The 16,175-nt window shown below is 47.5% G+C and overlaps 1 protein-coding gene across 2 annotated transcripts; it reads left to right on the top strand.

The window, feature by feature from the left end:
* The first annotated feature begins 1,624 nt into the window (after positions 1–1,624).
* POPDC2 (popeye domain containing 2) lies at positions 1,625–14,447 on the top strand. Of its 2 annotated transcripts, none has more exons than XM_013950202.2 (4): positions 1,625–2,555; positions 5,555–5,663; positions 9,027–9,408; positions 14,006–14,447. In XM_013950202.2, exons 1-4 carry the CDS (start codon positions 2,065–2,067, stop codon positions 14,089–14,091), a joined length of 1,068 nt encoding a protein of 355 aa, XP_013805656.2. In that variant the 5' UTR covers positions 1,625–2,064; the 3' UTR covers positions 14,092–14,447. The 2 variants fall into 2 exon arrangements, with proteins under 2 accessions (XP_013805656.2, XP_013805655.2); XM_013950201.2 differs by having other exon boundaries at positions 9,027–9,546; positions 14,006–14,091.
* The last annotated feature ends 1,728 nt before the right edge of the window (positions 14,448–16,175 follow it).

Genomic DNA, 16,175 nt, shown 5'->3' with positions numbered 1-16,175 from the left:
GATTGTGTTATCTTTAAGTGAATGGTGCCAATGGGAATGGTATGCAAGGCAGGGCAGCTGCAAGTTCATCCTGAAACACAACCAGTCTTGAAATCCTATCTCTACTCCACTGACCCATGCAGGCTGACTTCATCCTGTTGACTGACCACACAGGTTGTGTCAATGCCCGAAATGTAACTACTTCCTGGCAAGCTGGGCAGATTCTGCCTTTATGACTGGTGTTTTACTAGAAGCAGGAGAGGAGTTACTCTGCTTTGCTGTTCTATGGCCGTCCTGTGAGAACCAAGGAGAACGTGCTGGACCCTTGGATCAAGGCGAAATGTGCGTACTGACTGCTGGCATTGTTACCTAGTACTCTTCTATCTGTCTTTTCACAAGAAAAGCAAAAACCTATGATGTTAGTGATGGCCTCTTTCTCCTGCTCTCTGTATGGTACATTGCATTGGGTTTTTTTGTTTGTTTGTTTTTTGGGAGATCTCCTGTTAGAGCTTTCTAGGTTGACTGAGGTTGTTGGGAAATGTGCTGCAGCCTTGGAGTACCTTGGAGTAGTTGGTAGAGTGGCAGTTCTGTGCACCCTTTGCATTTACATGCCTTTTCCATGCCTGACTGTGGAGGATTGAACTCAGTGGGTCCCTCTTGTGTCTGTATTCCACGTTAGCTGATCCAGAGGTGTTTGATTTTCTCTTCATGTTCATTGAAGGCCCAGGATGTTTCTAAATAACTATTAAAAAAATAATAATAATAATAAAAGAAGTGACACTGTATTTCCCAAGGAGTTTGCCTTCTGCCAACATCAAGTAGCACCAGCCCAGGCTGGGTTTCTCAACACTACCAGAATCACTGTTTTTTGTTTTAATGGAGATGCAAACAGAAGACCTGCTCAAAGTGCCCCATCCCTGCCCAATATCCTTTATCCTGTGTATGAGATGAAAAAGGAACTTCTCCAGAACCTGTTGTCCATGGGATAAGAGAATCCTCCCTTGATGAGACTTTCCCAGCAAAACACACTTTCAAGTGTTATGCTCCTAGACTTTTTAGGCAGGATAGTGTCATCTTCGTGATAGACACAGTGGGGTCCTAATGGCTCATTTACTTTAGCTTTGTCCCTTATGCTCCCAAGTGTGGTCCCATGCAGAATTTTACCATGTATCCCTTGGTCTAAAATGTTCCACAACATGGAACTGCCACTGTCTCTGTAGGGGGGCTGTGCTACACAGCCTATCATTGGAAAATATTTCCCAAGAATCAATCTCCCTTCTTTTGCTAAGTTCCTGCCATCACTACTAGTTTACGGTTCAAGAGGGAGATGACCTTTTTCCTTTTTTGTGCTGGATGAAAGGCACTCTTCTGCAAGAGCGAAGAGCAGTGTGTAACCCTACGTGTGGTTAAAGTCTCCAGCGATAAATTAGCTTTTCCTTTCTCCTCTTTGTACTGTGCTGGGCTTATCTGGGTGTCTGAGTTATGTTAAGTAGCGGGTGCATGCCTTTTCTCTGTTCTCCTCGCTGCTTTTGCTCCTTGGATTTCAATTCCAAACATGGTTATCCAGTTGGGGTCTCTCTACTTTCCGTTGCCAAGTGATATACATTCCAAATTCAACACAAGCTCACTCTGCTCTGCTCCCCTCCCCGCCCCGCTGCTCTCTCACAGTCTCTGTTTTCACTGCCGGAGGGCTGGCGAGAGAGACAGTGCAACAAGATCTCTAACCAGTCCTCTCCTCTATGAGTTTTCCAGCTAATGGCCTCCATGCTTTCTTTGACTGAGCTCTTTGGTCTCGTATTTGCCAGCTTTGATCGGTACTGGTGTGGCTAGTGTGGGGGCCAGCTGCCAGTTTGAACACCGTAAAGAGGAAAAGCAAGCTCTTTTGGATTTGGCAGGAGTGAAAACGTCCAGAGGCACTTTACCGTGTTGCTCTGAAGCACGCTGCTGTGGAACCGGCTGGCTGGTGCTCAAGAGAAGGAGGAGGAACAGCTACCTGGAGGCTCTGCTTTTAGATATCTGCAGACTTTTTGTATGACAATTCACTTGTAAAGCAGGACGAACAGGGAGGGTGGGGAACGGGGAAGGATGAGTGGAAGCAGCCTCTCCTGGGACCAGGCCATTCTCCAGCCCCCTGTGTGCGATGCCTGGAAAGAGCACATGGAGGGAGCAGCCTACCAGCTGGCCAGTTGCACTGTCCTCCTGGGGTACATGGGGGGAAGCGGCATTTTTGGCTCCCTCTATATCTTTGGCCTACTGGCCCCAGGCTACTTCTGCTATGCTCTGTGGGGCTGGCTGAGTGCCTGTGGCCTGGATATCTTCATCTGGAACATGCTGCTTGTCCTAGTCTGCTTGCTTCAGCTGGCTCACCTGGCTTACCGTCTCCACAAAGACATCATCCCAGAAGAGTTTGACCTTCTCTACAAGACCATGTACCTGCCCTTGCAGGTGCCCCTGGAAGTCTACAAAGAAGTTGTGAAGTGCTGTGAAGAACAAGTCCGGTCATTAGTTAGAGACCAGAATTACGCAGTGGAGGGCAAGACACCCATTGACCGCCTCTCGTTGTTGCTGTCTGGCAGGTAAAGGCCTCTCTGTTTCTGAACAAAGCCTGATAGTGAAGCAGTGTGGCTTATTGTTCTATGCATTAGTCTTTCTTCCTTTGTATAAATGGGTGGTGACGATTTCCTTCCCCTAAAAGGGCTTTGAGACATGTCTGTTGGGGGATGGGTTTGTTATTTTGTTTTGGGGCGTCTTTTAAAGTTAGAATATTTCAGGGAGGGGTTTGCATAATCAAACTGTATACAGTGAAGCTGCCAACTCAGCCCTGCTTGTAATACTGTTGGGGAATTCTTATCTCTTTTTCTGTCATTTTAAAGAGATGTTATTTCTGATAGAAGAGCACCTGGAGTCTGAAAGCCTTGAGAGATTGTTTCTCAAGGCAGGAAGATGTGCCTGAACCTGTGGTCTCTGTGGGTACTGGAAACGTCTCTGTGATGTGAATGGCCATGCACTAAGTATGATGAGTAGTAGTCTTTGGTTCACCTGTTCACCCTGGCCAGCTGTGTTGAAGGGAAAGGTTCTACCCTCTATTCCCAGGGCTTGGAAATTTTTCACTTTGAGAATCATTTCATTAAGAAGAGAGCGAGCTCTCCTGTGATGGATTCCCCTTCATTAGGCCTCTTTCTTTCCCTGTGCTCTCATCCATTCATGATGTTCCTTCCTCTGGATCATCAAGGAGGACCCCATGGACCTGTAGGTGGTCGCAGCTGATTGCCTGCAAGCAATGTTCAGTTGCTGTTCGTTTACTGGGGATTTGATTATTGAGTGAACTGTGCTAACGAAGTACAGACATTTGTTCACTTGAGATCCAGTGGCATGCTTATATGAGCTTATCTCTTTTCCAATTTGCAAAATCGAAATATAGAAAGGTGGTAGCGATACTAGCTTTCCACCTGCTGCCAGACACTTGGCATCGACATTAACTGGGAGTGGGAAAGGAGAGACACCAGTAAATGTGAACGGTGTTAAGCTGTAGGAACTGTGTCTCACAAGGATTTTCCTTTGGGAAGACAAACCCAGTGTCACCTGGAGCTCATGTGTTTTACTGCAGTGGTCCATCCTCCCTGGTGGGGGAGGGGAGGTGTAAAGAAGAAGGGCTGTCCTTTCTTTTCTTGGTGTTTGTTCCTTTCCCACCTTTTCTAGAATGTATTAAGAGCATCCTGGGACCACTGTCCGATGCCAAATGGCAAAAGGCAGCAGCAAATGCTTTGCTAACAACCCTTCTCTAGTGATCTCAAAGCATGTCATAAATAACACCTTTAAAAGACTCCCTCTGCAGGCAGTTGTAACTGAACGTACCTAGCCCAACTACTGTGTGCTCAGAAAGTGCTGGATGTTTCAAGGCTAATTATTCAGAGTGCTTGTACAGCTCTCCTGGTCCAAGAATTCAAATCCTTCTCTGCCGTGAGTTGTGTTCTTCCTTCTTTTTGAAAAAGGGAGAAACTGAAGCCTAAAGAGGAGGAGTGTAAGGTACATTGCAGGAAAATAGTGAGGAGTCGCAGCTCGAACCTAGGGAATCCTGATTCTCAGGTCTCTGTTCAGTTCACATCTTGCTCTCGCCTTGCGCCCATGTCTTAAGGCTGTGCTGGGAGGAGGGGACTGTGTAAAAAGCAGGCTCTATCCGAGTAAAGCAGATCTGTGCACTTGCCAGCCTCCTTGCTTCCGCTATCTGAAGAAGAGCTAATCCACTAAGAAACTGCAGGGGGAGGAAATTGAGTACATGTATTTTCATTAGATGTCTTTCCCCTCACCAAACAGCTGTGCTGAGCAGCCTCCTCTGTAGTGTACCATACCTGCAAATAATGCTAGCGGGAGGAGTTTGTGCTGTCTTACCTCACACCAGATGCTCTGATGCTGCGCTGTGGGCATGGAAGTGCTGCAGCAGCCAGCCACTGCTGGAGGGGCAGTTCTGCTCTCTTTTGCAGTGGGAAGTATGCATCTCCTTTGGTATAGTATGCTCTGTAGAGATGGGGTTGGATTTCTATTTCCTGGCACCCAGTCTACTGCCTTGCAATGAGCTTGTGAGGTCCTTGCAGACCCAACAGACCATTGCTACTGTTATGGTGCTCCCCTTTTAAGCTGAAAAGTATTGAGACAGGGGAGTCTTGGAAGGGCAGAATGTGCCTGGATCAGAGCGCCTGCCTTGCAACTCCCTGACCTTTCCATGTGGTGTTTCCAACTGACTTACTAACAATGAATGGAGCCTTATGATTCCTGAAGGCTAATTTGCCTTTGTGCATCATACAGCTGGGGGACATGGGGGCAGGGGAGCAAGAGGCCCCAAATCACACAGTAATGTGACGGTGCAGAGTCAGAAATGGATCCTGCATTCCCTAGAGTTCAAAATTTCCTGCCACAGCCTGTGCAGCTCTTCCTTTCTGCTCCACAGCAGAGCTGGGTGCAAGTTTGACCTTGACATTGCCAGGCAATTGCAGCAAAAATAGGAGAAAGGGATACTTGGAAGGCAAAGAGGCCAAAAGAGATTGAATGATGAATGGCAGCAAACTATGAGCTTGCAGTGTGATGTGCCAGGAAGGATGGCCAGTGTCATTTTTTGGGTTCTGGGTGTAGAGGCTTCCCAGCATCAAGATGGTTTATTTCCTCTCCTTCTCCTCGCCCCCCCCCCCCCCCAAACTATGAGGAGAGGAGGAAGAGGTAAGTACCAAGAGCCACAGTCAGAAGTACTTGAAAAGGAGCAGCCTTGAGCGATGAAAAGCTCTAGTTCATGAGCAAGCATTGCACCTGTGAGGGCTGGCTTTTTGTAAGAAACACAGATGGAATATGGGGGAAGGGCAGTGGCCTCCGTGAAGATGGTTCCCCACGGAAAAAGGGGGGACAGCCCCACAGATTGAAGCATTTGCAAATGCCCTTGAGAGGGTATAAGACATGTGCCAGGTGGGGAGGCCATTCCTCCCTGGTAGGGACAGGCTGCCCGCACATTTTGTGAGCCAGTCAGGTTCATGCAACATCTATTTTGTGGCTTAAGTGGCTTTGTGTGTGTCATCTGTCCTCTCTGCAGGATCCGAGTGAGCCAGGATGGACAATTCCTGCACTATATATTTCCATATCAGTTCTTGGACTCTCCAGAATGGGAGTCACTGCGACCCTCTGAGGAAGGAACTTTCCAGGTAACTCCGTGCAACTGCCTCGGCTCTGTAGTAGCCTAGGCTTGCTCCTGGCCACTTAGTTATGTGCCTGGGAAAGGGACAGAGTGGGTTCATATCTGCTGTTCAAAGCTAACCAGGAATAATTTCCTACCCCTCCTCATGGCTGACAGCACAGCACAGCACAATCCGCTGTGTTGTTGTGCTTCTACCTTCCTCTGAAGCAAGGACCGGGGTGCTGGTTGTAGGTTACCAGGGAGACAAGGCATTGGATTGCTGGCTCACTTCCATTACGGTGCTCTCTAATACCTGTATTGATGCATTTGCCCTGCATACTGCCAGAGGGATGCATCATTTCATGATCAGGATGGCAGCTGTGGCAAAATGTGATAGTGATGTAAATCCATAAATATCCCATTCCACACAGAAGTTTCTGATGATGATGTGTTCGGGGTGGAGAAGTAGAAAGGATGATTCAAGCCTGAATATGGTTCTTTCTGAGTACAAGAATCCCTTCTTTAGAGGTCAGACCAATTCCTATTTGCAGCAACTGAAAAATAGGGTTTTGCCCTTGCTGTCAACACCATAGTATTTGTTTGGCTTTCCTTCTGGAGGAGATTACTCCAGCCCACATCTCTCTGCCTTTAACTTGCAAGCCAAGATAGGCTGGTCCCTATCAGGATGTGAATCTAGAATATGCCAGTTAGGGCATATAAGGAGGGATTTTGCTAATCCCTTGGGAGCATGGGACAGTCATGAGGGAATGATGATGCTTTATTATGAGGGCAGCCAAGTTCAGACTTGGTTAAAACGGGGCAGCTCTCAGAATCTGCTTCCCTCAGCTCTGAATTTGGCCCTTGTACTGTGTGAGAGGGTTCATGGCAGTCACTCCTGAAAGCTATACTGATGATTATGGTCTTGCGAGAAGAACAGTTGCAGGTGATGACTGACCTTGTGAATGTGGCATAGAGCTACAATTTGCAAGGAGGTGGGCAGCAGAAACTGGGATGTCAGGTCAAGATAACAGGGCAGTTACGGTGTGCCTGTGCTGGCAGTGGTGGTGCCCCATGCACAGGTCCCCAGCCCAGTGGCAGATTGCTGCTAGCTCCCAGGTTGTGTTTGCATAAGAACCAAGTAGAGAGAACGGTGGCTGCCCAGTGCTACTTGGGGTGGGGGAAATATTCCCTCTAAGGGAGGAGATGGCTGGCCAGATGACATGTGACCTGCAAAGATATCTGCAATGTTTTCTAAGGTAATTTCTGTGGAACTGAATGTTCCCAGACCTCCTGAGTGTCTTTGTGTGGTGTGTGAGACAGCTCCAGAGCAAGCTGGTGCCGGGGCTACAGCACAGCCCTGCAAAGCACCACACTCTTGGCCCCTGTCCTGCTCAATGAGATGCAGCTGGTCAGGGAGATCAGTTGTGCCTGACACCAGGAGGGGAGGAGAGGGTTGTAGGTGGCGGAAAGGCTGCAGTGATGTGTTGGAAATGCCTCAAAACCAGGTCTGCTTACTTAGGAGCATGAGAAAAGAGCAGGCTATGTGAGAATGGCATTCATTAAGTGAGACGTGACAAGTCCGCGTTCCTGGCAGGGCATTACTTTTGACAGCCATGCTTAGTTATGGTGATGTGCTGCTTTTGGCAGCTGTTTAACCCATCAGTTCCTCTTATCTGAGTAGTTAACAAAACTCGGTTGTTTATCTCAATTTTATTCCCAACACCAAAATCATTTGGGTAAAGAAAGCATGTTTGACTTTAGGGCTTTGTTGTAGGAAGTCAGGGAAGGGTTTTCTTGTTCAAGTTCTCCTCATAGCTGTCTGGGTTGAGCAGCTTCAATTCTGGGCCTAGCAAAAAATGGCAAAAGTCTGACTCATTCCATAAGACAATCCAGTTTCCTTATGCTTTCTGCTTTGGCTGTGTCTTCTTCCCACAGAACTGCTGGTTCCCAGTGTCTGGAGGAGTTGGGTTTCATGACTGGCACTCTTTCCCCCAGAAGACTGAATTATGAGCTCTGATGAGATGCAGGAGCATGTGTGTCAGGGGGATTCACGAGTGAATTCTGTCCTGCTGCCCTGGTTAAGAGAGAGGTTTTGTCACTATATTTTACTTTATCCCTTGTGAGAAGCAGAGAATTTCAATAGCTTTGCCAGACATTGGTTAGGAAAATGAGAATCTGGTCATTCAAATTTCCATGTGATCCTTACTCCCTCTCACCTCAGCCTGGGAAAGTTGTCAGGTTCTCGCTCCTATATTTCTTTCGTAAGGCAGCTGCTTGCAAAGGCTATGGCATTAAATATCAAACCCAAGGACACACACTTGTAGCCAAGCCATGTTTAGCTTCCCAGTGGCCTTCTGCCATGGTGGCTGACCAAGGAGACCCCTGGATATAGAGTGAAAGGGAGCCCCTGGGATATTTTGGCTCTATCGCTTGTTCGCATGCCGGTGTCTCCATTGCTCTTGGATGTTCTTCTCTGGCCCAAGGCAGTCTGACCCTTCATGTGTTTCTCTATCTTATGGTTTGTTTATTATTATTATATTTATATTTCAACACACACACATATATTGTATATGATTTTTTTATTATTATAATTAACCTAGTCTTATGGCTAGGGAAAAAAATGCCTTTTTTGTGTTGGCAAAACCCAAAGCAAAATGAATGTACTTGAAATCAACCAAATGAAACTTCTAATAGCCTGAGATGGACTCTGTTCCACCTTGGATTATTATGTCTGACATCCTCTAACTGTCCATTCCCTTCCCTCTCTACATGCAAACATGGTAACAACTGCTTATGACAGTCTTCCTCTCTTGCTAAACTGCCCTGTGCTGCTGTGCGTTGTTAAATGCTGTTCTGCCCTACAGCACCTGCAAGAGCTGGGTAGAAGCAATGTCCCTCCAGTGAAAGAAAAGGCAACCCTACCAGGTGGCACTTCCCATGCCCCAGACCTTTTCAAAGCATGGGGGTATGTGACCCAGCCTGGGGAAGGGGTGGCAGCCAGTGATCTGGGCATATTTTACAGGCAGAACTGCCCCTCTGTTTCTGTAGAAGGATAAGGCCCTCCATGCTGTCTCTGCCACCCTATTCGTTTCAGCTGCATTGCTCAGGTAGAAACAGTGATCATGATTTGAAAGCAAGAAAGTAAAAACATAGGAAAACCTGGTTTCCGTTTTTTGCGGGGGAAGAAGCAGAGGAGGGTAAAGATCTATCTAATCATACAGATTTGATGCTCTGGCTCTCCACCTCTGCCATCCCCGAAGAGAGTGGGTATCAAAGGGAGTAAAGTCTTTTATCAGAGAGGAGCTGCACGTCCCCATGGTGGATGATTCCCACCAGAGTAGTGCGACTTACTCTGTTCCTTCCTTGTGCTGTTCTTCTCCCTGCCCCGCAGGTCACACTGACGGCCGAGACCGACTGCAGTTATGTCACCTGGCCAAGGAAGAAGCTGTATCTCCTCTTGAGAAGGGACCGCTACATTGCCCGCCTCTTCTCATCGCACCTTGGCTATGACATCTCAGAGAAGCTGTACTCCCTCAATGAGAAGCTCTTTGCCAAGTTCGGCCTTCACTTTGATATCCGCTTGCCCAGCCTCTACCACGTCCTAGGACCAGCCTCCTCAGAGGCGGAGGGGGAGCTGGAGGAGTGTGAGGAGCTGCCACCTCACCCTTCGCCTGACTGCATCCAGTCCAGTGCCTCAGAGCCTCCTCCGCAGCCACCACCGCCTCCACCTGCTCCGCACCCCAGGGCCTCCCGGCCTGACAGTGACCTGCTGGGTGAGGACTCTACCAGTCTTGTCTTGGAAGATTTTGCTGAGTTGCCAGGGTCTTTTATGGACTATGTGAGCGAAGGGGAGTATATGAAGTGAGGGCACTCCTAGCACGGGCACACGTCACCCTTTGTGGGATTCCTGTGTAAGTACTTGCTTGTGGAAGCAGGTTCTTCTATCTCTGCCTGGGCCTTTGCAATGCAATTGCCTGTGCAAAACTTAGCACTAACTCTGCCTGGAAGAGATGAGACCTAACACACCCCAGTCTCTGCCCCTATTTGCCACAGGTTTGATTCTTTGCTAACCTGAGAAAGTGGTAGAAGTTCAGGTGGCTTCCCTCAGGTCCTGAAGGGCTGAGGTACATACAGTGAGGTGCCTGATAGCCCCAGAAGGAGGTTGAAAGCAGTTGACTTGTAGGCCTTATCAGTTCTGTCCTGGTAGTTTCCTGCCATAGAATAGTTTAACTAGCACAGAACACTGTCTCTGTCTATGGGTACATAGATGGGTCTATAATTAGGTATCAACCCTGCTCCTTCTTTTTTTTTTTTTTCATGGAAATCACCCAAAATAACCTCATGATTACCAGATGTACATACTTGGTCATAATTATGCTAGCAAGGTCTGTGCCACTGCTGTGAGGTTTGCTGTGCTGCAGCATTTTTCACTTGCTTCCACAAAGAATCCCAGGACATTTGCTGGATCTGTGTGATTTTTCTTTGGGAAAAGTATGGTAAAGACTTAATTCCAGGCATCAAACAGTGGGGTGGAAGAAGGATGGTTAACTTGACTAAAGGAAACCATTCCCTGCTGTGTCCTCTCTCCATCTCTCTGGGGATGAAAAGGAATTGTAAGAGTGTCCAGACTGGTGGGTGGTAGATGACTGCCCACAGAGACAGCACTGGCTTGCTGTGAGGTAGAGCTGTGCCTGGAGATATGCCAGTATTGAACTGAGGAAGACTGCTGTAGGCGATAGAGCAGACAGCCTGGGTAAGGTTGATGTTGATTAAAACAGCAGCTGGGTTTAAGGTGGATTTACAGTGGGGGCTGCTGTACTTCTTGCAAGTGTGCAATCTGAGCAGCACAGAGAGAGCTCAGAGTCCTTCCTCCCCCTGCCCATGGTGGCAGACCACAGCACTTGCTCTGTCCTCCTTGATCTGTTGACCTTTGGCTCAGCCAGATCAGTAAGGCATTGACAAGACTGCCCTGTGTGGTATAGCTGTTATCTCCAGTGACCCTGCATAGGCTGGCAAGTCTTGTTTTAATGTGTCCCAAACTCCCCTGTGCAGATTCACAGGGTAAGTACTGCAGAAATGTTCTTCCTGTCTTCTGGGGAGTGGGAATAATGTGCTCTTCTAAAATGCCAGCTTCTTGCTCTGCAAGGGAAAAATTCCTGGGCCTGGTGAATGGTGGGGCAGAGGAGCAACACAGGCAAACAGAAATAGATGGTAGGGTGACTTGCACTTGAAATTCAGATTCAAATGGCCAAGAGTTAAATTCCATGCTGAGCTACTTTTAGCCAGCTGCTGCATGCCAGCTGCTGCATGCCAGCTGCAGTCTCTGATTGTGCATTCCTGTTGTCACCCCCCGATAGCTGCTTTCTGGCATCCAGTAGCCAGATACTGAGCTTGGGCCCAGGATTTCTGTCCGGGAGGTGACCACCACAGTATGGCCAGTGGTGGGTCTCTGGGCTCCCTTGCATTCTGCAGGTTCCCAGTGCTTCTTGATAGGCAGTCCCTGTGCAAGAGAGCTGAGCCTGGCATTAGCAGATTGCCTTGTTTTCTGCCCCTCACTGTGTGCATGCCAGTTGGGTCCATATGGCAGGGAGGAAGTTATGGTGCTGGGCTGCAGCTGGGGAGATTGTCTTCCAGCAGGGATCCTTGAATACTGTGCACTCCAGCACTCTAGCCTTCCCTGCACCCAACTGGGGCTACTAATGGGTGGGCTTAAGAAGTGGGGAGAGGGTCCAAGGCTGTGCTGCAACTGCTTGGGTCATGGCCTTACTAGAGGGGAGCGTGAAACAGGACACACTGACTCCTAGCATAAGCCCTGACAAGTCTGCAGTAATCTTCCCCACTCTGCAGGGCTGTGCAAGCTTCACTGCTCTAATAGCAAGGGGACTGTCCCTCCTAGGGGGTCTAAATGAAAAGGTTCTTTGGATCAGATAGCAGTTGCTATGTGCAATAAGCCTATGGTGGGAGAGGCCTTGTTGTCTGTTTCCTCAATTATTGTTCTTAGTTTTTGAAAACGAACTAGAAGATCTTCCTGTTTTGTACAATCATGCTTTGCTTTGAGTTGCTCGCCTGTTCCTGTACTGCTTCCATGCCTCCAAACTTTAGATCTGGGATATGAAAGAACTGACTAGAAAAGGAACAAGTATATCTGGTTTTCCCTGAACTGGATAAAAAAGTCAGCCAGGGTGTTGGGTTTTTTTTTAATAAAAGGCAGAAAGGGAGAAAGAACAAAAAGATTATTCTTCCTTTATTTTCTAGCTTAGAAGTCCTAGGAATATCACGTCTGACCAGTCCCTGCTTTGCTGGTAGACTACTTAGAAATATGGATTTGCAGCTTTCTCAGTCCTTACTTGGATAGGTAGGAACACTGAATCATTTATGAGACAGCCATCCTCTTAACTGTCAGGCATTTGTGTTGAACAGATGTAATCAAAAATAAATGCAGTGAGTATTGTAAATGAAGTAAAGTCACTTTGCCTTGACTTTGCTTGTATGTTGTCTTCTCAGCAGAAGGATGTTCATTCTCAGGTCATTGGCAGAGTTCTCCTGGTTGATCAAGATCAATAAAATCAGAATTTCAAATGAAATTAAAAAAGGGGGGAGGGGGGAAAGAGGCAGGGAACACCACAGCTTTTTTTGAATCAAACCTTTCAGCTCCCCTTTTTTGCATCAGACAGTACTGTGAGCATACATGCAAGAGGTATGTGTATTTGTGTGTGCATGTGTGATTTGGAGAGAACTTGTGGGACACAATGCAAAACTATTCTTTCTTTCACACAGTCCTTTTAAACCTTGCTAGAAGCTTTTGACTTTCTAGACCTTGTGAATGAGGCAGTATCAATGTGTGCTAATATTTGGAGTGGAGACCTGCAGTGCAAGCCCAAATGTTTCAGAGGCGGGCATTTGGGGGGAGGGGTGACCTTCCTTGTCTATCAGTATTGAGACAATAGCCTAGTGTGGTATTTTAATTTCTAAGGTTCTTAGACAAGGAAATGCAAACTGCTTAGTGTGGCGCCATAGCAGAAAGGTAATTTCCTTGTTATTCTGCTCGCCTCTTAGGTATTCCTAGGCATGTCACCTCCCAGCAGCACAGCAGCAATTGTCTCCAACAGCAAGTCAATGTTAGGACAGTATTTCATAGTGACCTGAGCTTCTACTGACATTAATTTGTGACAAAGAGCAGCTGCAGTTCTCTGTTGTGGCCAAGCACTCATCACAGCTCAACAGACAATCTTAGCAGACCAGCCATTGCCTGGGGAGAGCAATTTCATAATCTCTCTTTTAGGAGTGGTAAAAACGTTAATAGTAAATGTGGATATTCCCTTCAGTCCCGTTGTTCGAAGTGAGACATAGCTGCAGTCCCAGCGGTCAGAGCTCCCCTGGGGCTTTCCCCTGTTCTGTGCTCACATCTGCTTCCCCAGCAGCTTCTAAGTTAGGTAGTTACTTTCTGCTTCTCTAAATTCCCCTTGCTGAAGTGTTTTGATGTGTCACATTCCTTTTCATTATCTGTTGCTGCAATAGCCACCTTGCTACGCTACAGTGCAGGAAATAATTTTTGAATGTCCAGTGCTGCACAGATCATGAAGAACAAGACATGTTCTTGGGAGATATATTGGCCTACTGCATTTACTACCTAATTCCTTGAAAGAGTTTCTAGTCTGGTGAAGAATAAGACAGACTGTGATATCCCACTGATGAGCACCTTCTTTTTCTGAGGAGAGCTGTTTCAGTAACTTACAGGCTGCCTGTTTAAAATAGACACATTCAAAGATTCTGTGCAAAACTTGCTTTGGCAATGTACTGTGATATAGTTCAATGTTCCCTAGCAAATTAAGTTTTATATCTTAAATAGACATTCAAAAAACAAAAGCTACCTGTGTTTTCTTCCTTTCATATAGCATTTGCACTAGTTTGTTGCTATAGGATGCTTGCTGGATGTGGAACTGATATACAGTTACATCTGTGGGTTGGCTTTCTATTTGGTGGGCGCAATGTAAGGATCAACCCCCAGTGCTTGGTGGCCTGTAGCCTGGTATCTGAACTAGTAAGAACTGCTCTGAGAGCAAAAGCAAAGGAACTGCAGCCTTGGTGTCACTGGCATGACAGGAGATGCTTGTGAGAGGTTTGCTTTTGCTGTCTCTGGATGGGTGTGTAGCCCTAGTTTCTGATTTATAATGTGTGGAAGAATGATATAATTTTACATGCTAATTTAAGAGGGGAGGGGAGAGGGACAGGTAACAGTGGGATCCATGAGGCTTGTGTGTTGGAAAAGTTTGGAAGACAGGTAAGAATTATTGCTGTGATAATAATGGTGGTCTCTCTTTTTCTCTGTCTCTCTCTTTTTCCTTTCCCTCCACTGCTTTCCATTTGCAGCCCATGGAAACCTTCTTGGGAGTTACCCTCATCCTCTCTTCAAAGGAAGAGCCCCTCTGGCTCCCACCCAGACCCCTGAACTCTAGGGAACAGCAGGCTGTTTGGATCCCGAAGCCCCTCTGGGGGGTTGTATGCTCACATATGTTTCTGACCAGATAGAATGCACTGAAATGTCTGCCCGCAGATGAGTACATTTGGGAACACGTGAAGCACACTTGTGAGACTGCAGTGTGACACTCCAGCACCTCCCACGCCACGTTCTGTTCACCAGAGCTGCCTGCCTCGATGCATTTCCCTGTTTTGTCTTCTAGTACTGCCTCTCCGAGGTGTGTTGGCAGCTCCGATACCAAGGTGCAATGATATCACCGGAAACAATACTAGCCTGCTCACAGAATCTGTTTTCCCTTTGATTTGATAGCTCCCATTAAAGACAGAGATGAAATTGCTGGTGTTTGTGGATTTGGAAAGGGAGATGTACTGTTTGAACGGTGTGAGGTGTTCTCAAAGCATGGGGGAAAGGACAGTGGACAGTGGGATGGCTGAAGGCTTTGGTAACAGACGTGTGATGGCAGAGCTTTAGGTAGAGATTTGGTGTAATGTGTCTTAATGGGCATCTGCTCTGATCAGACCTGAAATTCCATTTCCAGGGATTTGCCCTTCTTGTATATGATAAACACCACTTAGCAATGAAGTTACTAGTTTCTGAGGCAGATGACAGATTGGTTGTTTGAGTTATTTCATTTGGAATAAGAAAGGGGAGGAACTGAGACTGCATTTCTGGGTTCTCCTGATGCAAGATGCTGGGGGCAGGTTTAGGCAGGAGGGGCCTGAACTCTTTTTTCATGCTCAGTGGAGGGTGGCCTCAGGGTGCACACAAAGGCAGAGAGAAGAAATGAGTGAGTATGAAAGGTCTGGGGAGACCAGCAGTGAGGAAGAAGTGCAATATGTTAGATGAAAATGGTACAGAAATCGAAGGCTGCTTCCAAGTTCAGCTGCAACAGGATTTGGCTGATAAGCTCCCCTGGCCATTTCCTCTGTCAGGGAATCACGGAGACAGCAGTACCGGTGGAGGAAATCCCTATCCTGCAGAGCCTGGGGCACCAAGTGAGCCTAGGAGTCTCTCCAGCACAAATTTCCAGGGGAGGAGCAAAGAACCTTAGTCCCTCTGTCAGCATTCCCATGTGCAGGAGAAGGGGTGGCCCCAGCCCTGGGGATCATCCTGGTAATGGCTGTCTCTGTGCTCAGTTGCTGTACACTTCTGCTTCTGCCTGTCCCTGTTGCCCTTCACAGCTAGGAAGTGTCTCCAGCAAATTAACACAAGAGTTGCTGGGGTCCCTTTTGCAAAGGAAGTGAAGCGCTGCTCATCACGATGAAACAGCATTGGCCTGTCATGGTGCCTCATACACCCGCCTCAAGTAGTGGACTGCACTGGGCTGAATTTCCCACTGCGCCCATAGGTGCCTTTTGAGGTTATACTCCAGTCTTCAATAAGAAGCTCCCTGGAAACTCTTCAGTCATGGCACTAGCTTACTGGGATCTCTGCCAGGTTGTCAAAGCTGGACTCTAACCCTCTCCTGAGTGTATGCTGGAGATGGTATTTGTTAACTAACCCCGCAAACAGCCACATGGCAGGGTCCAAAAACTTGGACATGACCTGAGAGCAGGAGCTAACTGCAGTGACATGTCTAGTGGAGCAGTAGTGACAGCCCATGCCAAGTCACTGAGGCTTCCTCAAGGCAGAAATGCCTTTACCGTGCCCCTCTCTGCTGACCACAGTGTTCCTGGTGCACTTTTGGATCACCCAGTGAAGCCAGTCCAGAGATCCAGAGACTGTGGTCTACAGAAGATGTGTTTTGTGGCCAAAAGTAATGGAAGACTTGTCTCCTTTAATTTGCAGATACATCAAGGCGGTGGGGGGATGGAGAATGGAAAATGGGAGGATGAGTGAGGGCTGTCTCTGTGTATGCCAACGTGTCCCTCACATTGTAGTCTTCTAGCCAGTTCTTTCCAGACCCTTCCTTCTTCTGAAGGGCTATGCTGAGTTCCTGGGACTAGTTTTTGATGGCCCTGTAGCTAGGATGCTCTTTTCTCCTCGTATTACCTTCTATTCTAGGCAGTTGTTCAAAGCAGTGCAAAATGGATGTAAGTGCGTGTGATCCTGGCATCTGTT

Source organism: Apteryx mantelli, chromosome 1, assembly GCF_036417845.1.
Source record: "Apteryx mantelli isolate bAptMan1 chromosome 1, bAptMan1.hap1, whole genome shotgun sequence".
In the NCBI taxonomy this organism is placed as follows: domain Eukaryota; kingdom Metazoa; phylum Chordata; class Aves; order Apterygiformes; family Apterygidae; genus Apteryx; species Apteryx mantelli.
This window is presented reverse-complemented; position numbering and strand designations above follow the sequence as displayed.